At 38.4% G+C, this 24,797-nt stretch overlaps 1 protein-coding gene across 2 annotated transcripts in view; it reads right to left on the reverse strand.

The window, feature by feature from the left end:
• Positions 1 to 284: 284 nt before the first annotated feature.
• Positions 285 to 24,797, reverse strand: part of LOC103156865 (ephrin-A5b-like) — an 82,033-nt gene continuing 57,520 nt past the window's right edge. For both annotated transcript variants that reach the window (XM_007579060.2, XM_007579061.2), the window contains exons 2-5: positions 12,024 to 12,316; positions 2,862 to 2,927; positions 2,637 to 2,717; positions 285 to 1,589 (exon numbers count right to left, since the gene is read on the reverse strand). In XM_007579060.2, the coding sequence (XP_007579122.1) occupies positions 1,465 to 1,589; positions 2,637 to 2,717; positions 2,862 to 2,927; positions 12,024 to 12,316 (565 nt within the window). In that variant the 3' untranslated portion in view covers positions 285 to 1,464. The remainder of the gene's footprint in view (positions 1,590 to 2,636; positions 2,718 to 2,861; positions 2,928 to 12,023; positions 12,317 to 24,797) is intronic.

The raw sequence follows: 24,797 nt of genomic DNA on the forward strand, positions 1-24,797 counted from the left end.
TGAATTTCTCACATTATTTTTTTATAGAGTGGCACCAACAATTTAGAAAAACATTTATTTATTGTTGTTTATTTCTTCATGAGTTTTCAACTGAGATCATTCAACCAAATTATAGGTTGAAATCATTCTACTGAAATCATGAATTGTTTTATTTATTAGACATTTCGAGGAGTGTTAAGTTGGGTGCCTGGTGTGGGGTCTGTTTTAAAAATATTAAATTGTGAAAGCAAAATAAGCAAATTACCAATAGTTTCAACTATTTCCCCACCTTCATCTTTTCTTTCTTTTTTTGGCAATTGGCCCTTGCTGAGTTCCGTACTTCTGTATTAATCAAGGGGAATTTCCCTCTAGATTGGCGTAAAAAGCTGTTCTTTTTATTGATCATGTTCGGCACGGATACATCCCTGAATTTTAAACTTGCCTGTATTTACAATAGCAGTGTAAATAGTGATCCACGAAAACAAGAGTGTAACAGCAAAACTACGTTTGTGACATTCATCAGTGGCAAATTCAAAACACAAATACTCGATTTCTACACCCTGATGCACACCAGTCTCTTCTTCTTTTCCTAAACTTTTGTTAAAAACAACTAGATCCATCACATGTGATCATTCCAAAACTGACACAAACTCTTTTTTTTTCCTTTTTTGTTTTTCCAAACGTAAGTGTAAGATGAGCTAACATCCTGTGATGGGTGTTTGTTTGTATTGCCGTTATAACTGTACTTACAGACTAAACCAGAACAGAAAAAAAGCACAAGGACTTCACAATAAATAGGAAAAGAACATTTTGCCTGGTAAAACTCCTTGTCCGCTTCTGCTCTCCGTTCAAATATTTTACTGTACACCTGTGTTGACTGCTACAATTACATGGTAAATAAAAAAAACAACAAATAAATGCATTAATTGATCATTAAATTGATTCTGTCCAAACACTAAGAGATGAGTGCTTCCTTAATATTTTTCTAACGGCTCCACAGTCCTCGACGATGCGTCCTTTCTAACCTGAGAGGAAGGTTAAGTCATCACAGCAGCAGCGTCCTCCATTGTTCCTCCCGCAACGAAGTGACACGAAGTGACACGAAGTTCCCAAAAAACCAAAACAAAGGGGAGAAAAAAATGTCTGTAAACTTTTTTCAGGATCCTGCTGTGCTTCTTTGCTACTCGGGATAATTAGTGTCGCGTTTGTGTAGACGGTGTCCCGAGTGGGAACGTTTTAAAAATAACGGTGAAGTATCTGCATACTGTGAATTACAGCGAGGCTCTTCCGCCGCGAAGAGTCACAAAGTCGACAAAAACAAGGAAAGGCTTCGCTTGTCGAAGTCTCTTCCCCTCTCAGACAGAGATTCTCCTCGGTTTTGGGTTTTTTTTCATTTTATTTTTTTAAAAAGTGCTCCTTAAAGAGGGAGGTGGCGAGCTGTGGTCCACTCAGGACAGTCCTTTCCCCGGTGAAGAGCCTCGGCCGCTATAAAGACAAAATGGCTGCCAGGAGCATCAGGGCAGAGCTGAGCAGAAGGATGGAAAACCGTCGCTGACCGGCAGAGTTCACGTCCTGTCTGGCTGGTTCCGGCGACTCGTGGTTGATTCCATCTGAAGAGAGGAAAAAAAGACATTTTTAATTAAAACCTGGCTTGTTTTTTACTGGTACTTTGAGTTTTAACCGTCAAAGTTCAACTAAAACACAATTATCCAACAAATCTTGACATTTTGTCTCCCTGTTAACAGTTTTCTGATATTTGGACATCTACACAGCCTTGGAAAAATACATTTTAACATGTTTTATTTGGACTTTATGTGACTACAATAGTGTTTTAGATATACTGTAGACAGAAAAAAAGAGGAGTAAAGTCACAATTATCAGAATAAAGTAATATAATAAAGACTATTTTAGTCTGAGAGAAAAAAAACTTAATGACACTATTGCTTTATTCTCACAATACTGTGAGCTTATTCTCATTATATTACAACTTTATTCTTATATTTGACAGTTTATTAGGGCCACTGTAGATAGTTTTCTGGTGGAAGTTTACTCCTTTGTTTTCTAAGAAATTTTGAGATTAATCACAGAAAATGTCTAAATTTCACAATTTTTTTCCCTAGAAAATATTTGACTTTGTTTTGTTTTGTTATTCCCAGAATATCTCTGAGATTAATCTGAAAATTTCTGAATTTCTTTTAGTGTTTTTGGGGACTTTTCAAACTCAGAAATTTTCTAGAAAGAAAAAACAAGGACAAATGTCAAGGACAAAATCTTGACATTTTGTTCTCAAAATGTCAAGATAGAAAGAAAAGAAGTACATTTCCTCTGAAAAAAAAATTAAGATCACAGAAAATGTAAAGTTTTTTCGCAGCAATTTTTCGACTTTTCAAACTCAGAAATTTTCGTGTTTTTATCTGGAATATTCCTGAGATTAATCTTGAAATATCTGGGCTTTTTTGTTTTTTCCACCAATTTTTCAATAATATTTTGAGAATAAAGTTGTAATATAATGGCTTTATTGTCATAATATTATGACTACTTTCTTATTTTTACTTTTTTTTGGCTTTAAATCTCTGTTATAGAAATCTGCCAAACTGGTAAAAACGTAGATTTAACCGTCCAAATCCAGTCAGCATTTTCAGTAAACTCTCACTAACCTCTGGGTTCAAGCGAGTTGTGACTGTTTTCGTCAAATTCGACTCCTTCCTGCGAGCTCCCAGAGTTTTTCACACAATTGTCTTGAGAAAACAAAGAGGAAAGAAAGAGATTTGAAGATTAGATACGTCAATCGTCACAGCAGCCAGATCACAAACCGAATTAAAGCGAAGGAACTCCAAACAGAAAGGGAAATCTGGTGATAGACACAACAAACCGCTGCTCACTTTGGGGCCTGACGAAGACCTTGAGCCGAAGGCAGCTCCTCCTTCCTCTGACGTCGGTGATGGAGGCTGCAGAAAACGTGACAAAACGTGACAACGTGTCAGACCAGAACACCTCAGACAATTACCTCCACTTCTACATGTTAAAGGACCCCCGTGAACTAATCTGCAGCGCTGAGCATGGAAAATGTCATTAAAATGTCAGTCTAAATGTCACCGTCATTACTGCACTTGAACCTAATTCGACAAAAGACATAATGAACAATGAGTGATATAATAAAATGAAGGTTTTTCAGCCTCTCAGGCATCAGCACTGTACTTCCAGCTGATTCTTACTCTTTGACTCCTCGAATCAGTTTATATTTAAAACAGTCATTTTTGAATTAAACGTATATAAAATGAATTCAGTTGGGCAGTAGCATCATCTACTTACCCAGTGTAAATCCCCAACCACCATATGATCAGGTTTACTGTCCTGAAAAAGATGCTGACAAACCTGCAACCTGGGTCTACAGGTGAGGAAATGCGGCTTACAGCATCTTTTAATACTTTTTATGTTCTCTTTTTGTGAATCGTGTGTCTGTATGGGGCTCTGTTATCCACAGTGTTCTGCTGCATCAGAACAAGAAATGTAACTTTAGCTGGGATGTTTAAAGTTATATAATTAGGAGAATAAAAGTCATAATTAGTAGCCTAAATGTGATAAGTACCAGAGTAAATGTCAGAACCCACAATTGATTGTTTTAAATTTATGGAGAAAGATTATGATGCTTCTGCAGTCACATAGCTATACTGACATTATACAGGGAGTCATATTTAAAATATAATGTTTATGAAAGTTTCCTAAACTCTGCTAGGCTCACATTTTATGACATTTCCCACTTTTTATGCTTCAGAATGTCATGTAAAAGTAGCAGAATACCAAAATACATATGATAGCTTAACAAAGCCCCAGATTTGGAGGGCTTAACGCTGGAAACCCTCTTCCATAAGATCTCTTCACTCACTAAACCTACTTTTAGTCAAAAACAGGGAGAATGGACAATCCGACAAGGTCGATGGTTTCTTCATCAGAGGTGTTCCTCACTTATCCATGTTTTTAAAACCCGACTGAAGAGCTTCATCTCGCTGTCGGAGCTCGCCGCTCGCCCTGATGTGAGTGTTTCAGCCTCCATATTTTATGTCAATGTCACCCTCATATTTCCAAGTCTAATTTGGCCAGGGGCAGTCATTTCTGCTGCTGTGTGGCACGGCGTTACGCTCACCTGCAGAATCTCATTTCCTGTGTTTCCTGATTGTGAAAGGCAGAGATTAAAACCCTTTCTTCTGAATTAATTTTCAAGTAGCTTGTGCTTTTGTCAACAGTGTTTTTAACGTGAACTTATCCTCTGTCGGCTCTTTCAGTGCCAATGCAAACATGTTACAATTACATGACCTCTTAACATTTTCTGCAAGTCAACAGGGGAGGTGGGCAGAGCAGCAGTGGCAGATTGTAGTGAAGTAAAAGTAGCACTACTTTAACGCTAAATTACTCCAGTAAGAGAGAAAAAGTATTTGGCAAAAAGTTTACTCAAGTACTGATTAACGGATGAACTTATCAGTCATTTGATATTTAAAATTTACACAATCAGGCAGACCAAATTATAAAGATGAGTGGAAATTTTGGTATTTTAAAGACCAAAGTCTTTAAAAAGTGAGAATCATTTGTATAGACCCTTTGAGGTGTGACGTCATGCAGCCATTTCCCGCTGGAGGGAAAAAGTTGCTAGCTGATGATGACTAGCATTGGTTTTAGCTGTTGTCAATATAACATCTTAATATGTACACCTGACAGAAAAGAAAAAGTGACGCAGTGCTTTGCTACGAATTGTCAACACTATCACAACTAGACTACAAGGTCAAGAAAAGGTCTTAATTAAGAACAACTAGAGAGGCAGAGGGAAAAGTTCAGGTATGCTAGCTTGACTATGACAACCTTAACATGTAGATGTGGTGTGGAATTGGGAGTGTTATGTTCAATTAAAATATATATAAAAAAGGCGACCTAAACAACATCAGTAGCGCACTGCAGTAAATTAACAATCCCTACATCTCCAGGTGTCATTTAAGAGTCGCAATACTTCATAATAAAATTACTCAAGTAAAAGTAAAAAGTACAGTGCAGTAAAAATACTCCAAAAGTATTGTTCCCCCAAAAAAGTTACTCAAGTAAATGTTACTACCCAGCTCTGGTCAGGAGTCTCAGTCTCCACTGATCTGCTACCAGACAACCTTTAAGGCGTCTGGGTATTGTGGCGTTTGTACGTGTGTGTATGCCGGTTGTGGTTTCCCACGTATGTGCATCTGTTCGTAAACGTGTCCGCGGTTTGTTCGTGATGGATTCTCGCCAGAGGTAAATTCCTGAAAGAGGCAAACTGTGTCACGGTTTCCACCGACTCGGCTCTTATTTCAAAAGACACTTTATTATCAGACGTGGAGTGAGGAGAGACAAAAATCCTCGCTAAGCGTCAACACGAGAGGAATATTGGCCGGGAAGGAAATGAACGAGAGAAGCGCTGTCAGTCACAGCAGGGATCGAGTTTCTCCTCTGGATCAAAACTTGACTGAACTAAACTGTCTCTTTCTTTTAAAGTCGCTCTCTCATCCAGGATTCCCTGACAGTCTGTTGGGGAATCTCCTGTAAAAACGCACATTACTCCATTTTTGTATGGAAGATCTGAATCAGTCAATTCTTCCTATCTCCTATAAAATACAGGATGAGCTCTGGAGAGTGAATTCTGCTACAAATAAATATGTTCATTTTAACATTTGTTCATTGCATAAATAAAACATTTTACCAAGTACTTTTGGTCTATTTTCTAATGCAAATAGCTTTTTACACTTGAAATAAGACAAAACAAACTTATAACTAACTTTTCATCTTGTTTTAAGTCAATACTTCCGTAAAATTGATGAAAAAGTATTAGCTCAATTGTCAGATTAATTCACAAATAACAGAAAAAATGTCTTGTTATAAGTAAAATAGTCTGCCAGTGGAACTAGAAGTTTTTTTTATCAATGCAATTTAAATTAAAGAAAATCTAAGTTATATGTATATGACAAAATGGGTTTTGTATATATACACATACATCATATAACTTGGAGTATGTTGTATTTTATTAATACTTGTGTTTTTTTATTGACCCTCCAATACATATTTATAGCTTTGACAACTTGTTGCTAGATGCTAGCATTAGCAAGTAGAGCAAAGTTAGTAAAGGAAAATAGTAGAATATATTAGAAAAGTCAGAAAAAGTTATTTAAAAAGTAGCAAAAGAGAGGGAAGTAGCTCAGTTATGCTAGCTTGACTTTGACAACCTTAACATGAATATGTGCTGATTAATTTGGTGTGTTTCAGTTCAGTAAAAAAAAAGGTGACCTCCACACCGAGTCCAACAGTTCGTCAGTAAAGCAGGTATATAATTAACTAATCAACCACTGCTGTGTTCAGATGATCCCTTACTAATAATCACAAAATAAACATCAATCCTGAAAACATAAAACTAACAGACAGAATGTTCTGTTGTTCTCTGCATTTGGGCATTTCTTGGTGTTGAATCCTGATACGCTAAGTGGAGCTGTTGTCGGTCAGTTGCTATGGCAACAGGCCAGTGCGTAGTGAGAAAAACGAAGAATACGAGCGATTAACGTTTTTTTCTGCGTCATTTTCCCCTTCGTTGTGGCACGCTGCACTAAATAATAGCTACATCTCCAGGTTTCATTTTCTTAATGGAAATGTTCTACTACAGTAAAACAATCGTCTCTTTGCCCTGCAGCGTTGTGCACCTGTGCGTGAAATTTCCGGATGTATCAATAAAATGCAACGTGTCTATGCAGGTTGCCATGGTAACAGGTGTTACATCGTAATGCTAATTAATTCAGTGTTGATACAGTCTTCACGTGGCGCGTATGTCGTCTGTTGAAACTGTAACACACTCAGGTTGTTATTAAGCTTGGAAATAAATGGTTTGTAAAATTAGATGATGAAACAAAAAATAATCAAATGCAGATTTAAATCCTGAGAAGGTTTTTATGTTCACAGTTTTAGCTTCATTAGCAGATCGTTTTCTGTTTTTCTAATAATTGTTATTCCCATGTTTCCCACCTCTCCGCCCTCCCCTCCCAGATTCCAACACTCTAACACGTCATCCGACCGTCTCTCCTCTTCTTCCTCTCTCACGTCTGCCACCGAGGTCAGAGTCTGGCTTTTCTGTCCTGCAGCGACGCGGCCTGTAACTCCAGCTCTGCCTGCAACTCTACACCGCACTGCCGGTCGGGTCATTCGTGTTGCCGCCCCTCTCCATCACGGCGGCATGAAATTCCTGGTCACGCATTTCTACATGTTCAGTCATGTGCTATTGCGCCTTATCGCGGATCAGAAGACAGGATTTGGTGACTGTGGGGTGAATTAGAACGGATCCTGATATAAACACCGGGTTTTTCTCCTTGTGATGATCAGGTTATCTCGGAGAACAAAGCCTTTTGTGTGTGTGGGATTCGTCATTATCGATGTAGATCTGCGGCGACTGTACAGAGCCGGCGTTTGAAGCACAAAGGCTTTGCAGGGAGACAGTCATCGCTCTCACACAGGGAGAGCCAGACTCTCAACTGTCTCCTCTGAAAATTGGATTTCTATCCCCTGAGATTAGGATCAGGCTTCCCCAGCTCCACTGCGGCTCTCTTAGAAAAACACCAGACCACAAGGAGCTCATAGCTCACCGCTCGTTGTCATCCCGCTGACCTTTGACCTGCATGGACGGGCCGTAAGGCTGAACCCACACCGGGTCGGGGTTCCCCCAGGTGTCTGTCTGGCAACATGAAGACCCATCCTGTCTTCCTGATGAGCAAATGAGCCTCACAGAGCACAAAGAGGCGCCTGTCTTCACTGAGACGTATTGTTTGTGTTTAAACAATGGTCAACATGCAGTTTGACACGACTGCAGTGCCTTGGAAAGTAACCTTAACCTGCATTTGTTGTAGAGAAGCTAAATTTCTGTAAACACTTTTATTGAGCGTTAGAACTGAATCAGAGCTTCAGGATTATCAGGTGTTTTCCCAAACGATAGTCCAGTATTTTCAGTTCGATTGGGGACCAAAGTTGTGATATTAGTTACATTTTCAGCTGCTGTGGTTCTCTTTCTCATTGCAGTGAGTCAAACAAACCCAAACCTTTGAAAGACTTATTCCCCTCCTTGCCTGGGGGGGGGCGCTGCAGAAAGAACTACTGAAAAAAATGACATGAAAACCTCTGAAGACACTGAGCGCAACTTCCTTCTTCAGAATATGTGAACACAAATAGAGTAGCGTCAGATTTTAGTGTTTGTAGGATTTATCTTTTGTCTTTAGTGTAGTAGAAGTAAGAAATGCTGCCACCTGCAGGTGGGAGTCAGAATCACTTAAAACCAATGTTTTTGTTAATTTTTGTCAAACTTGAAAAAATTGATCTACGTGAAAAACATTTGTAGAATTGTTGATTTCTACAATCGTACAATCACAAAAAATTGGAGGATTAATGGGAGATATGTAACCAAAGTAGTAACACGCAAAGATCTGCCAGTGCCACCATCTTGGTATGATGCCCACTGTTGACGATGCATGCTTGGTTCCTCAACAAGGCACCAATGTTCAAAGGCGCCCAAACCTTTCTGCAGAAATGCGCTATCAGAGGAACTGGCTCTCATCCCAACCTTGTCAATCTCATGACAAACGCCTTACAGTGTACGCTGAAAGTAAAGGCGGACATCTGTTGACTTTGGCTGGATTTCCATGATTGTGTAATCACGAAGAAAACAAAGTGGTAACATGCATACGTCTGCTACTACACCCACAGTTGACGACATATGGTTGGTTTCCCACAGAGATGGAAACGGGCGTCAACTCTCAAAGTTGTGTACAACTCTTGCTTTGGGGAAACAAGAACCAGGAAAACTTTTAAAACCAACTGGCAGTACCTCAAAGGTCCCTTGAGAGAAACGGTCGTAGGCTCCGTGACCAAATCCAGAAAACACATGTAGACCGGACAACCAACCCTGTGCAACTCCTTCTCCCAACTGAGCCAGAACAAGGACAGAATCCGCACCGCTCCCAATGAATCTGAGGTTTGGCAACCGGATGGAGCCTCCTTTCCAACATCCTACACTGTCCCTTTGGAGATGGGAAGTACAATCTGTGGTTAGTTGGTGGAGACTCTCCAATCAAGCCCGGCATGCAGCTTAAAACAGGTGTCAATCACGACAAAGACTCGATGATGTCCATAACTTGGTGATATAATCCAAAAGGGTTGTGTCGCCAAAGCCTTTAAGAACACAACCATCCAAAGGTTTCCTTGTTTCCGTGAAAAGGAACGAAGGGAAACTTGGACGTTACATTAGCCCATGATGGCAGGACTGTATGTTCTGACATTTTCCCAGAGGTGTTTTCTCCTTGTTTGTCATCTCTTCCTGCGCTCACAAAAGATAAAACAAAGATCTTACAGATGAGTCACACATCTGAGTCAGCGCAAGTGGCCCAAAAACCGCCCAAAGGCACACGGACTGTCTCTGGGTCGCTCTGGCTCCTTAGACGATCAATCACCATCAAAGACAAAACGGGCCTCGCCTTCACAGAACTCAGAGCCAGTTGGACAAATAAAGCTGAATTTGGAAAGCCATGAATTGACTTATTGACTTCCAAGAAATTACGGCAACATCAACAATTCCCTGGAATGAGTCTAACGAGACCACAGCCTCTCTAAACAATGCAGCCTTACAGGCGACTCTTGGGGATGTTTTATCTCCAAACATCGATCAAAAGAGCAAAACAGCTTATAAAACACCTTCACTGACCGTAAACCAGGGCTGGACAATAGGGCTTAAACACAGAACCTACTGATTTTTATTCCAGATTTAATTTCTGATTCCTTTTGTGAGTTTTATGGCAGACTATTAGGGCCAGAATTACTTTTTTTTATTACAAGAATATAGTCATATTAGCACAATAAAGATGGTTGTACCAGAAGAACATCATAAAATTAAGAGAAAAATGTTTTTCTAGGGTGATTTAAGGCCAAAACCTCACCAAAGTACAACTTCACAGGATGCTCAACATTCCTCATTTTATTTTGCTGGGTGATAAATTGTCCCAGTAATTATGGCGATAAACAATAACATTGTTGTTTTGAGACCATTTTAAAGCAATATAATGGTGACAGCGTAATAATAATAAAAGAACAGATTCTCCAAGACCAATAAATTTTAAATCCTAAAGAACATTAAACATTGGAACTGGAAGGTTTTTTAAATATTCGTAATAAATAAACGAAACAACAGAAACACCAAATAAAGTGAATATTGAACGCAGTAAACAAAACTGTCCTTTAAAAATTGACTAGTTGACGCCAAAGAACCAGACTGAAGACTTTTACCATCCAGTTTTTGGTAGAAAAGGAGAAACACTGCAAAAACACAAAACCTTACCAAGTATTTTTAGTCTAGTTTCTAAAGCAAATATCTTTGTTCACTTGAAATAAAACAAAACTAACTTTTTAACAAGATAAAGGAGCTTGTTTAAGGCAGTTATTCCTTAATAATGATGAAAATGTGTTGATTCCACTGGCAGATTATTTAATTTATAACATGACATTTTCCTCATGTTATAAGTGAAATAATCTGTCAATAGAACTGGCACTTTTTTTGTCAATATTAAAGAATTATTTACTTAAAACAAACTTGCTTAAAAGTTACTTTTAAGTTGTTTTTGTCTTATTTTAAATGTCCTAGGATATTTGCACTAAAAATACTTGGTAAGAAAACCGAAACATTTTAATTTATCATGTGATGAACTGATTAACTTTGACAGACTTTGCTGTTCTCATAAAGTTACTGCTTCACTTTCCTAACATTACGATTTTATTTTGGTAATGTTGCTTTATCCTCACATTATTTTCTGTAATGTTACGACTTTATGCTCATAATTAAAACATTTTACAGACTCACTCTGGTCCTAGTAGTTTGGTTTATACTTGACCTGAATTAAAAATCCAAACAAATAGAAGCTGTAAAAGTTTCTGTCCTGGTTACACTGATTATGGATGTTACACTGACATCCATAATCTCCAAAAGCGTAATTTTACTAATTGATCAAATGTAATTTATCGCCCGACTCTAATTTTAGGAGACGCTTACGGAGCTTCAGCAGAACAGCAGGGGGTACATGGATATAAAAACAACCTCCTCCTCCTCAAAGTGTCTGGTTATCCCTGTTTTCCTCTGCGCTCTGGTGCCAAAACATGGCTGCCTCGCTCCACTTTATTACTGGTTCCTGTTAAAACCCTTGAAGTCTCAGGCTGACCTCTGATGTCAGCCAAATGTCTCCAAACCCACCACTGTGTCTTATTTAGTCCAGCGCTTCTCTCCCTGCGGGGGGCCTGACTTCACTTATGAAAACATGACTTCCCTGCTGCCTGTTTGGGTGAGTCTTCTCAGGAGGAGCAGAAAGCTGAGCTGATTTCAACAATATCAGTCTCCTCATGTATGGAAGGCTAAACGGGACAAAATTAAACTGATGATTTTGATGGTTGACTAATATAAATGGATGGTGATTATTTGTATTACATATAATTTCCATTTTAATGTTTTAGTGACCTATTTGGACATTTATTTATTAAATTAATGATTTAATGACATGCTTACTGATTTAAATTTGTCCCTTGTAACTCTCCATAGTTTAAAGTTTTGGTTTTGTTGTGAATTTTTAGTATTGCTCCAAACTGCCACCCAGAACGAAAGCGAAGCTGCACAGAGCTCCAGTTTCTAAATTGAGCTGTTGGTCACTTTAAAAATCAATTCATTATTTTCCAGTTTGATTTTGTGTTAGCTGCTACTAATGGTGTTAGCTTCTGCTACTAGAGTTAGCTTCTGCGAATTGTGTTACATCTCTTGTATGATGACATGAAAACTTTGAGCTAACCAACATAGCTAGCTTTGAATTCTTGTTTTTTATTTAAAACATCTAGTTCACTCTAATCTACCCAAGTTTACTTCAAAAATCATCATTTTTGAAGTAATTTTGAGTTTTTGCGTACCACAAACAACAACTTTCAGGTAATTAGGAAGATCACAGGAACCTTAAACCAACATATATACTCACAGATGTAATAATACTCTCTGCCGGGGCGAAACTCGAAGCCTAAGGAGAACGGAGTGAAGAGCTGGAACTTCTCGGAGAACTTGAGCGGCCCGTTGGGCGACAGAGGCCGGTTGCACTCCCAGCGCTTGAAGCCCTTGGCGGTGTGGTCGCAGGAGCTGTAGCCGTCGTAGTTCACCATGTAGAGGACGTAGCGCTCGGCCCGATCGTCCGACACCGGGCTCACGTAGTGCGGACAGTAGACGTCCAGGTAGTCGTTGATGCAGACGTCGATGTGGTAATCGCCCCGGTAAAATCTAGAGGGAAACAAACAGTTATGGTGAGTGTTTGATGTGGAAAATCAGCAGATCTGTTGGTTTTTAAGACGTTTACAAGCCTTTTTCCAGGAACAAACTTAAATACCCAGCCAGATACACTCTAAAGCTTTTTGATTTGAACATTTCAGTCTTTTTATGCAATACTGGAAATACATTAGAAGATGTAAATAGGAAAATAAGCATTTATTGCCTAAAATGCAGAAGCAACCATTAGGGAGTTTGAACTCGGTGAAGCTAAATGAGGAGTTTTAGCTAAAACATATTTACAGACAAATGTCTTTTTTATATTAAATACAAAATGTGTTTATGTTTTGTGCAGTGGTGGCTTAATTGCTGTTCTGAATAAATAGTTTTTTTTCCAGCAATTAGCCTGTTTTTTTGAGTCAACTGAAAGTCTACAAAACATTCAACAACAATTTAAAATCTAAATTACAGAATGTATTTACAAACATTACTTTTGGAAAAACTAATTATGCTAAATATTTTCAAAGTTAGCAAAAGTGCAAAATGACAATCTTGCTTAGCGAGCTTTGCTAATAGTGCAAATTGCTAACAACAACAACAGTCTTTCAAAAAAACAAAACAACAAAACAAAATTCTTTTAGCCTGATTGGCCCAAACTGCTGATTGACCAGTTAAAAAAAGATTTTTAAGGAATGTTATTATTTATATAATATATTCATATATTACAACACAATCAGTCTGCTGCTTTAGCCCTGCTAGCTATGCTAACCATACAAAATGCTAACTTAGGCCACTTGAACCAAACCCTGTTTTACAGCAGCTGCATCAAAATAACTGATGGCTACTCAGTAAATAAAGGTCAGAGTGCTCTTACATCCGCCTACATTGCAGTTCTTAAAAACAAAGAAGATTTACAAACACTAGAGATCAAGAATCTGGAGGTAAATCCTAATCAGTGCATCTCCTGTAAACATCTTTCAGGAAATCCTCAAATTTCCTTTGGAGGAATCCTTTAATTGTTTGGTTTGGGAGATTTCCTTACTATTACAGGAGAACTCGAGGACATAAAGACATCAGAATGAAAGATGGGCAAAGACGCAGAACGTCTCGTTATGTCAGTCTGAACCTGTAGCAATTACCTCCCAGCAGAAACCTTTGATGGTCTTCACTCGTCAGTCTTTAGCCATTTATCAATGCTGGCACTCAGCTGAGATGACTTATGCTGCGGCTGAAATTAAACTCCCCCAGCGTTGCAGAGCTAATCCCCTGGTTAGGACGGGCCTTTAGCAGCTTTAGGAGGATCCCGCCGCAGACTGAGATTTTCATTAGCCACAGATGACAGCTCGATGTACGAACCCCGAACCCCCCAAACTCTTGTTAAATCTGTGAGAAACAGGCCTGTTCCCAAGCCTACATACAGACTCTCTGCCTGCTGTTTACTGTAAACCGATCGGACAAGAGTCAGGGGGAACGAGTTGCAACCACAGGATATGCCAGGTATTCATTCCTGAGGTGGAGTGATTGGAAACACATATTCCCACCAGTGCAGGAGAGGCTGAGGCCTTTCCAGAGCCTGAACTGCCTGCAGCTGCTAATGACCTGCGAACGCGTATCACTGACATGCTGAGGATGTCTTCAATACTCCAACGGTGTCCATCGACACGTTGGGCAGCCGTGGTGGAGGGAGTGGTGAGGCTCTCATAGCTACAAGCTACAAGAATTTCTATTTAGCTATTAGATTATAGTCAAATTAGCAGGATAAAGACACCATTTCACCAGAAGAACATCTTTAAAATTAAGAGAAGCTTCTAGAGTTATCAGGATCTGACAGTTAAAGCTCAGTGAGTTTTGTTTGTTTGCCAAAGTACAGAGGTGGGCAGAGTACCCAAAAATCATAAACAAGTAAGAGCAGCACTGCTTCAATGTGTTTTTATTAAAGCAAAAGTAAAAAGTAGCTGTGAAAGAAATGACTCAAATAAGAATAAAAAAGTTTTTGGTAAAAAGTCAACTCAAGTACAGAGTAGCTGATCAAATTATTAAACATTTAATCTTTAAAAATTACATCATCAGATGGACCAGGCTTGGGTTGCTAGGTAACGGACGGAACTCCGCTGGGGTTGCTAGGTAACAGATAGATTATTTCACTTGTAACAAAACATTTGACCCATTTTATAAGTGAAATAATGTGACAATAGAACTTTTTCTGTCAGTATTGATAATTTATTTACTCCTATTTCTTGTTGAAAAGTTACTTGTAAGTTAGTTTTGTCTTTTTTCAAGTGCTCTAAAATGTTTGCAATAGAAACTAGACTAAAAATACTTGGCAGGATTTTGTCTTTGCAGTGTGAACAGCTTTAATTGATTTTCCTGCACTGAAAACACAAACAAAATGCTGACCACCCAGGTTTATTTCAGGTTTAAGAGCAGAGTGGAAACCTAATGAGTCGCTGGAGACTTGCTTTGAGATGCTTGTTAACACTGCAGACACAGTATGGATGGATCCAAACGTCTCCGTCTGAGCCGGGTCACCGTGACTTTCACAAACTATTTCACACCTTTCTCCCACAAAGGGATTAGTCAAACCCCTTCCCTATCCCGGCTAAGCTCAGGTGTTACTTCTGTTGATTGACAGCAGTTGACACAAACAAAGCGGAGGCCGACATCAACGTCTTAGTGCGGATAGCGGACAAAGCGGGATATCCTGATACCGACGGCTTCAAATCATAATATCAGCAAGCTCTGGTGAAACTGAGGCTGTCCAGAGCCAAAGCAGCCAGCTGGGGGCGGAGGGAAAACAAGGGCTTTGGTTTCACATTTTACTGGGCTATAATTAGAGAGGGGGTGGACCGGAGGATGACCGAGGATGCTGAGAAACTTCCACTGGTGGGCTGGGTGTTCCTCCTGATTATGAGGCTAAATGAGCCGCTGAGTCACCAACACAACCTCAGGAAAAAATCTGAAATCTTCAGGTTAGTCTTGGAAACTTTTTGGAAAAAAAAAAAAAAACGTGGAAATTTCTGAGTTTGAAAAGTTGAAAATTTGCTGGTGAAAACTTTGAACATTTTCTAGAAAAAAAGGACATTTCTGAGTTTGAAAAGTCAAAATATCCTCGTTTTGTAACTGAAATTTTGAAGTGTTTTCTATAAAATATTTTTTTCTAGAAAATTTGACTTTTCAAACTCAGAAATTTCCACATATTTTTCTAGAAATTTTGGAAAACCAAACATGGAAATTTCTTAGTGTGAAATTTGGAAAATTACTAAAAAATGTTGAAAATTTTAGATTAATCTCAGAAATTTAGCAGAAAAAAACATGGAAATTTTGGAGTTTAAAAATAAACCACTTTGTCTTTTGATACTCAGAAATTTCCAAGATTTTCTCTAGAAAAGTAGGTTTTTTTCTAGTGAATTAGCAACTTTTCAAACTTTTTTATAGAAAATCTTAGTTTTTTTTCTAGAATAAAACTTGAAGATTTTATAGCCAAAAGAAGAAAATTTCTGACCTTTGAAACTCAGAAATTTCCAACTGTTTTCTAGAAACTTTGAGTTTTTCAAACTCAGAAATCTGAATGTTTGTTTTTCTACAAAATTTCTGATATGAGCTCCAGGACGTGAAATAATCAAATACATTTTTATCAATATTTAGGAATTATTGGCTAAAATCTCCCATAGCTTGTTGAAAAGTTACTCATAAGTTAGTTTGTCTTATTCAAGTTTATTAGACTAGAAGCTATTTTATGTTTTTGGAGGTGACGAATATTTAAAAATTAAATCCACTTGGAAATAAAACTGTACACAAACTTCTGTGACTGACATTTCTGAAAACAATATTTCCGGAAAATGTCAGTGTGAAAATGTAAAGTAAATATACCCCCAAGCAGGGGGAATGGACACGGCCATGTTGCTTTTCTCAGCTGGATTCTAAGTTAAAATCTGATTGGAAAGTCCGTCTGAATCCCACCCACCTCTACAGCCACAACAGATCAATACAAATTACTGTAGGGCGCTGCAGAAATATCACCAGAGATCAGCCGGGGTGTTTATAGCAAACAGACTGAAAGATTTCACCGGGGAGAGACGGAGAGGAGGGCTGCAATGTGGCGAAATAAAGAAAATAAAGAAAACAAATAAAGCGTCTTTTCGTGGTGGTTTCTGCAGCCTAATGGTCTGAAATCCCCTCTGGATTTCACCAGTCAATACAGGTCAGCATGAAGGCTCACAATGCAAAGGATGCACCACTGCTTAATCAGCCTAACCCTCATATTTCCAGTTCATTCAACCTGGTAGGTGCACAAATTACCTCCCACACAGCTCAGGATGCACTGTGTAAACATTTTAATTAAAGGCGCTCACACTTGAAGTATGCCTCAGCCTGATCCCTATCATTTCGTAGAGGCAAAATTAGAAAGCTGCTAACCACCATCTACCCACAACTCGGATTTATAAAAAAAAAAAAAAAAAAAAAAAAAGATCTGGTTAGAAATGGTGTCCCTCAGGGTCGAGTTGTTGGTCCCATTACTTTTTTACATTTTACCTGCCTTCAAGTTAAAATTGGGCCATGAAAAAAAGAATTAAACTTTTTTTAAAAAAAAAAATCAGAATCCTGACAAAAAAATGACTGAATTCTGAGAATAAAGTAAAGATTTTAACAATAAAAGTCAGAATTCTGAGAAAAAGTTAGAATTTTGGGTAAAAAAAACAAAAACAAAAAAAAACTTCTGTATTCTTAGAATAAAGTAAGAATTCTGAAATTTAAACAAAGACACTCGGAATTTGGAGAAAAAGATTTCTAAATTAAACTTAAAATTCTGGGAAAAAGATCAGGGCTCTGAAAAATAAGTAAAAATTTTAAGAAAAAAGTTAGAATTCTGAAAATAAGAATTGTAAACATAGAGAAGAATTCTGGAATTAAACATTTTGAGAAAGAAAGTAAAAAAGTCCAAATCTGGGGAAAGATATTTTAAAAATCAAAGTCAGAATTATATTTTCCCCCAGTGGACATAATCCTCTTCTGTAATTTTGGACCTAGTTTGACATCAGATGATTTCATTCAATGCTGAAAAAACACAATTTTGCAATTGTGTTATTTCCATTAAATAAGAAACACAAATAAAATCAGACGTGTATAAGTTTGTTCACACCATAACCCATTAAAATCATGCTGCACCATCATTCTCCTACCACTTCCTGTTGTCTTCTTTGTCGTTTCCTCCAGTAGTAACATCCTATTGCCTGACTTGTGTGTTTCCATTGCAGTTTTACAAAAACACTAATTTCAATACAAAGAACCTCAACCTTGCACAAGAACGTAATTGAAAACGTGTTTTATTTTTAATTAGGTAAATGTATTTCCGTGACTGTGAGGTGAATGGAAACGCAGCTTGTCTGCTTCGTGTTTTTCCTCCATCTTGTTTTTGTTTGAGCCGTGCAGCTCAGAGTCGGTTTGTCGGGTCCAGACGGTTCGGACTGCCTCCAGAGATAGAAAAGCACCAGCAGATGAGCAGCTGTTTACCAGATGGAGATTTTTGAGTGGCACAAGTGAAATATTGAAAAGAACCAGAGCCATAAACATCCAGACCGACTAGAGACGTAAAGCGGCAGAAGACATTTCTACAATCCCAGCCTTCTGCTTTCCTCCTTTAATCCCGTTTTCTCTGAAGAATTAATTCATTCTCCTCAGCTTTCTTTGTTTTTATTACAGGACAGATTTATTCCTCTATTTCTCTAAATTGCTTTGTTGTTGTAGGCATTTTAGAGAATCATTAAGGCTTATTGAGACAATTTCACCAGTTGAGTTTTTCTCCTGAGCAGCGGGAGGTGAAGAGAGTCGAAGCTTTTTATTAACGCAGGCGGGAAGAGTGATGAGCAATAAAAAAGAAGCATGCTTTAGTGGCTGAGAATCAGTGATGGATATGTCATAATGAGCCAAACGAAAGCCTCTAAATCCTAAATGCATTTGTCTTGGTGTTTAATCTTCCCTGATTGGATGAATTAGTCACTTTGGAGGAGCTAATCGATGAATCAGTAACCGGAGCTCTTAACAAAGCACACATCAGGGCTAATCCCTCTTTTCTGTCAGCTGCCCCCCAGACCTGTTTGCTTTCTTTGAGCCCCATCTGTTGTGTTTGTGGCCTGGAGCAGGTAAGGAAACTCAGAGAGGACATGTCTTGTGTTTTACTTACTCCATCAGCTGTTTCATTTGATTTTCTGCGTGTTTCTTGTGCAAACCTACAACTCAGCCAGACGTCAAGCCGCTTTCTGGGAGATGTTGATGGAAACTCTTGGAACTGAGAGTAAAAGTGTTTTATTCCCAACTTGAAATGCATGAAAATATTGTTTCAAGTTGTCTGAATGATGGCAGTAATTACATTCCTCACTGTATTTATGTTTATCTTCATCAGATCACAATTCAAGATTACAACAATCTGCTGAATATGAATAATTGTAGGCTATAGATAGATCTTTAAAAAGAAAGCATTTCAACGCTCAAAGTAAAAAATCTGATAGAAAAAACTCAGAAGGTTTGAAATTTTGAAATTTCAATTTTTGACTTTTGAAAGTCAGAAAAGAAATATTTTTCACCAGTGGTGAGCTCAGCTAACCAAAAACGTATATTCACTAACCACTAATTGCCAAAACAAGAATCTTATATTTAAAAAATTAGCAGAAGCTAACGCTAAATTGCTAAGCACATTAAAACAACTAGCAGAAAACAAAGCTAAACCACTAATGACATAAAAGACCTGGCAGAAGCTAATGCTAAACAACTAACATATAAAAACAACTAGTAGAAAATAAGGCTAAACCATTAAGTGCATAAAAAATTAGCAGACACTAATGCTAAATCGCTAAACACATAAAAACATTAGCAGAAGAAGCTAACACTAATCTGTTGCAAATAAAAATTAGCTGAAGAGAACGCTAGACCACTGAGCACCTAAAATAATTTTAAGAAAATAATGGTATACCCCAAAACACATAAAAAACTAGCAGAAGGTAACGTTAAACAGCTAAACATAAAAAGTGTGCAGAAGCTAATGCTAACCATTAAGACAACTGTCTGTCAGTCAGTTCAGCTCCTTCTAGTTGGCGACTCGCAAACAACAAACTCCTCAGTTTCTGATTTGGCTACACAATATTACCATAAAGTTCAATAAACAGACAAAAAGGCAAAACTTTATATGGCAATAATTGATTAAACGCTCAAAAATAGCAGCCATATCGAAATACAAGTAGATATTTTTATGCTCGTCTCGACTCTTGAAATATTTTTTACATTAATTTGTTGTGTTAAAACAGGCAAAGAGAAGACAATGTAAGACGTAATGGTGGATGCAATCTAAAAAGACGGATAGAGATGAAAAGAAACGATGACGATGAAAAATGGTGAAGGCCTCATGGGAGGAGAGCAGAAAGAAATGAAAAGGAGAGCAAAAGATAATTTGTAAGAAGATGAATGTTGACAAAACAAGGGAGCAGAGGAAGGTAAGAGGGAGGCGGAGAGCAGCATAAAGCCTCCCCGTTGTTTTCCTCCCGGACACGGCCGGGTCAGGACAGGGGCAACTTCTCTGGGTAATTCAACATTCAGCGATATCAGAGGAGATTTGGGGTTAGGGAGATTTATCTATGGAGGACCAAAACTGACTTAAATAAACAAAAAAGCAGAAATATGGGATTTTTGTTCGGCCTTTTATCATACATGCATTTTTTCATGAAAAAATATACATTTTGTTTTTCCTTCTCCAAAAAATATATTTTGGTCAGCGCTAACTGAACAGAAAACAAACCAACAAAGCCAGCAGTCCACAAACTACTAACTGCACTTCCACATCGCTGCCTGTAGGGGGAGCCGTGTAAAACAAGACAGTCTGGCCATCTCGTTCCACCTGTCCCATCATTCACAGCTCTGCACCAGCGGGAAGTTCAACTCATTACAAGTTAACTGGTTAATCACACACACACACACACACACACACACACACACACACACACACACACACTGCGTCAGCCAGAGGGCCCGGTTGGTCCGACTGGGCGCTGACAGCAGACCGGAGCCTGTGAACTGCAGACAGTTGTCTGAGTCTTTGCTGGGAACAAAACCAGAGGAGGTGAATAATTGGGCTCAGATTAAAAACACATTTCGGCTCGTGGGAAGACATCCGAGATGGTTGAAAACACAACAAGAGGCGGGAAAATGGATGCATCCTGGTGGTCCTGACCGCCTAAAATCACCAACAGGAACAACTTCAAGAGACCAGAGACACAGTCGTTTCAGTGTGCAACTGAAGACAAAAGGCCATAACATTCAAGTAATCAAATCCAGAACCCTAACGAAGTAAAAACCAATCCCACTGACCAGAGAGCTGGTCATCAAGCTGAGAACAAAACAATTTGATTGGACATTAAACTCTGTCAGCAAAAAAGAGTAAACTTGGGTTTAGGTAAACAGTATAAATAAGACTCCAACAACACAGGAAAAGAAGATAGATTTGTCACTAATTGGACTCCGTATTAGGCGAAAGATAACTTTAAAAAGAGATGCAATGTTTCCTTAAATTAGTGCCATTATGGAGTGAGAATAGTTTGGGACTCAGACCAGAGCCTTGAGGTTCTCCAGAAGAGACCTGGAGACACACCAGAGAAGTGTGACATCCTGTCGTCGTCAGGTCTCCATAGCAACCATTTGACAATTTGTGTAACTGTGTTTCCATCAGCCTTAAATAAATAAATTAATTAATAAATATGGATTACGAAAACAAATTTGCTTATTGAAAACACGACAATTTCGAAAAAACTTGCTGAAAGGTTTTATGTGTTTGGAGGAGATGGTTTTTCAGCCATACTGAAATTACCTCATTCAGTCAAAACTGCAATGGAAACAAGTTTTTCACATCACACGTGTCACATGATCAACAGCAGGAAGTTACTGCTGACAGAAACGACGAAGAAGACAACAGGAAGTGGTAGGAGGATGACTGAGCGAATAAATTTATTCACTTTGTGTTTCTTATTAAACAGAAACAATGCAACTGCGAAACAGTTTTTTTCGGCATGATCAAGATATCAACAGTTTTTAGCAGAAACTGAAGTGAGATTTTATTTGCCAAATTATGTTTTGTGTGTAAAGGAAACGCAGGCTGTAATGTCAGGAAAACATTCAGTGTTTTTGCAGTGTAACTGCTGTTATCATCTGATCTGACCCGTCAAGATGAATATTTCACAAACTGACTGAGACAAGTGGAAGAAAGCAGCAGGTTAATTACTGACCGGGTCGTTCAAGGTCAGAGGTCAGAGGAGTTTAGCGTCAGTCATCTGTTAGGCAAACAGCAGCGCTCCGTCGCTCAGACCCAAAGGGAACCAAACGATTGAGATTACGGCAAAAAAGAGAGAAATGTCTGGATTTATTCGTCGAAACTCATCGCCAGAATGACTCAAAGTTAGCTTCTCTACAGATTCAGTTTGGAAATGTGACGAAAGCAGAAACTAAAGCTGCTGAAACTTTTAACTTTAACAGAGTTAAACTCCGATGGGAGAATTTAAGGAAAGATTCAACAAGTTCTTATGGAAGAAAACCAAACTATTCCTGATGTTTCACTGATACCAGAAGGACAACATTCGGACCTTCCCCGTCACCAGCGACTCGCGTTTTACTGCCGAGCCCGTCTCCATGGCAACAGAATCAGTTCTGGACTCCAACCTTTCCACAGAGATGCTGCCTTGCTCAATCAAAACTCACCGCTCAGTTTTATCATTTAAACATTTCTGAGTAAACGTCTCGACCAATCAGATCGCTCCTCAGTCAGACTCTGACCCTGATCATCATCATCATCACTGAGCGAGCTGATTATCTTCCTCCGCTTCGTATCGATCCGACACCTTAAACTCTGAGATGAGGTCAGAGGTCACTGACAGCCAATTATTCAGCCTGAGAGCCGCTGTTTGGTCTGAGCCTGGGAGACGGCCTGACCTCGCCGTCATGTTGGACTTCACTAGAAAAATAAATTAATAAGATGATGAGGCTGCCTTCATCATCTCCTACATCAGCTGGAATCTTATTCTCCCACTTTTATTAGAAATTTGGTTTTTAATTAAACATTTGGGTTTTTCCACGTTTTGGATCATTAACCTGTTAACAAAACCCCAATAGAAACAATTAGTCACAATTAACCGATTATTTAAATAATCACCTACTAATTTAGTAACAGATCAATCATTAACTGGAGTTTACAGACTGAAAAAAACATTCAGGATAGTAATTAAACCAAAACTGTATAAATCGTTTGTCTGTAAATATGAAAAGCGCTAATTTACTTGGTAGTTTTGTAAATTGTCAGTAAATTGAAGTTGTGTTGAAGCTTTTTTTGTTTAGCACTTTAGCGTTTTTGCTAACTTTTAGCATTTGGCACACTTAGCTTCCCGTATGCAGTAATTAAAACATTCAGTTGAATAAATAGCGACATCTGTGTTGAAGTTTTGATTATCAACTCTTAAGAAGTTAGCCTGTTGGCGCCTTAGCATTAGCTTTTAAATAACATGTTGCTGTAGCGCATTAGCATTAGCATAAGTCATGTTTCTGATGAGTGCTTTAGGGTTAGCGCAGCTAGCTGTTTAGTTAGCGACTCCTACACTGAATAGATATAATTTACATAAACGAAACTGTTTTGGGGAAACATGCAAAATTAAAAAGCAGGTGAAAATAGAAAATTAAAATATTACAATATGTTGCATACTGCTTTAGCTAAAGTCTGCTAATTTAGTTTCCAGTCTGATTAACTTAAAAAGTAAACAATAAGTTCTTTAGTTACATTAATATTATATGGCATGTTGTTGTTGTGAGTCCAGTGACTCTGCCGGTTTAATCCAGAGTCAGAACCAGCTAATGAACCTTTGGCATCGGTTCTTTCTGCATCGTTTTATCTTCTTACGTAAGAATGCAGCAGATTGTTTCCGTGCCGCTGAGCCTCATTGTTCCTCCCGTCTGCAGGCGACTGATGGCGAACCAGAGCTCATGTTCCTGCCGCCGAGTCGTAAAGGAGAAAATGGACACAGTGCAAACCGTCGGTGCATTTAGGATGAAGCCACAGCAGATTTCATCCAGTGTCTGTTTTTATTAAATTAACTTCCATAAAACCAGTTTTAGCATCAACTGCTCCCAGAGGGAAGCAGAGGTCTGTTAATAGCTGGATTATCTTCACTTCCTATTCCCAGGGTTCCAGGATAATAATCTGAGCATCATCTGGTGATCCCAACGAGCTTCCAAATGGATTTCATTTAATTCAACACAAACTCAACTGAATTAGCACCAAGTTATGACAATGAAACACTTTTAAAATGTTGTTTCATTAAAGCTGCTCTGACTGTAGTTATAGGAAACGATCTTATAGACACATGTTCTTTGGTCTTTCCCATTTTGAATCGTGTTATTTTGACACAAAACAAGAAGAGATGGTTCACAGAAACACCTTCAAAAACATTTTAGATTTAGTTAAACACTTTCCTTTTATCCCTAAATAAATGTACTTAAATTAAGTCAAAATAATTCAAGAAAAAACTTGTTATAATACGATAATAAAGTTATATTACAAGATTAAAGCTGTAATATGAAAATAAAAGAAAATAGTTGCAATATTATGAGAAAATTGTAACATGGGAACAAAGTCATTAAGAGAACAAAGTCTTACTAATACAAGAATAAAGTCGTAATATGAGTTTAAAATAGAAATAACATGAGAATAAAGTCATTTTACGAGAATAAATGTGTAATAACACGTAAAAAAGTCATAATGTGAGAATAAAGTTTCAATAATACAAGAATAAAGTCAATTTTGTGAGGGTAAAGTCATAAATTGAGAAAAAAGCCGTAATAATAAGCATCAATCATAAAGAATAATTTACTTTAATTTACTGCAATATTTTTCTTAACACATCAGAATTTAATTATTATCAGTTGCAGGATTTTGAAACGATTATGGAGAAAAACCTTCAGATCTGGTCAGACCAGATCCTGACAACCGCATCAAAGTTTTTCTTGTAATTTTACGTCTTTATTCTCAAAATGTTCACAGTTTGTTGTTAAGGTTGAAAACTTCGGCGTCAGTGTTGTTGGGTAAAAACCCTACCAGTCCTTCTCTTACGTTTAGGAACATTTGTGTCAACATTAAATGTTTACCAAAGGAAAAAGTAAAATAAATCTATTAGGAAATCAGTTTTTTTTAAACCAATAATTGGTTTTGACTCTCCGACTTTATTGTAAAAACATAAACTTTGGCTCCTAAGAGGAGCAGGACGACCCGGAGATCCAGATGTTTAAGCAGCAGGAAGGCCCCACCTGAAGCCTGTTTGGCTAACACGGCCCCAACGCTGACCTTTGACCTCACTCCCCGGGGGCGCGCCGGCCCCCCCGCGCGGCCCTATCGCTTTACTGGGCCCCGGGGAGCCGCGCCCCCGCGCGCTCGGGTCCGCCGCACTCTGAACTCCGAAAAACCGGGGGCAGAGAG

The sequence above is a fragment of the Poecilia formosa genome, unplaced genomic scaffold, assembly GCF_000485575.1.
Source record: "Poecilia formosa unplaced genomic scaffold, Poecilia_formosa-5.1.2 Scaffold506, whole genome shotgun sequence".
Classification (NCBI taxonomy): domain Eukaryota; kingdom Metazoa; phylum Chordata; class Actinopteri; order Cyprinodontiformes; family Poeciliidae; genus Poecilia; species Poecilia formosa.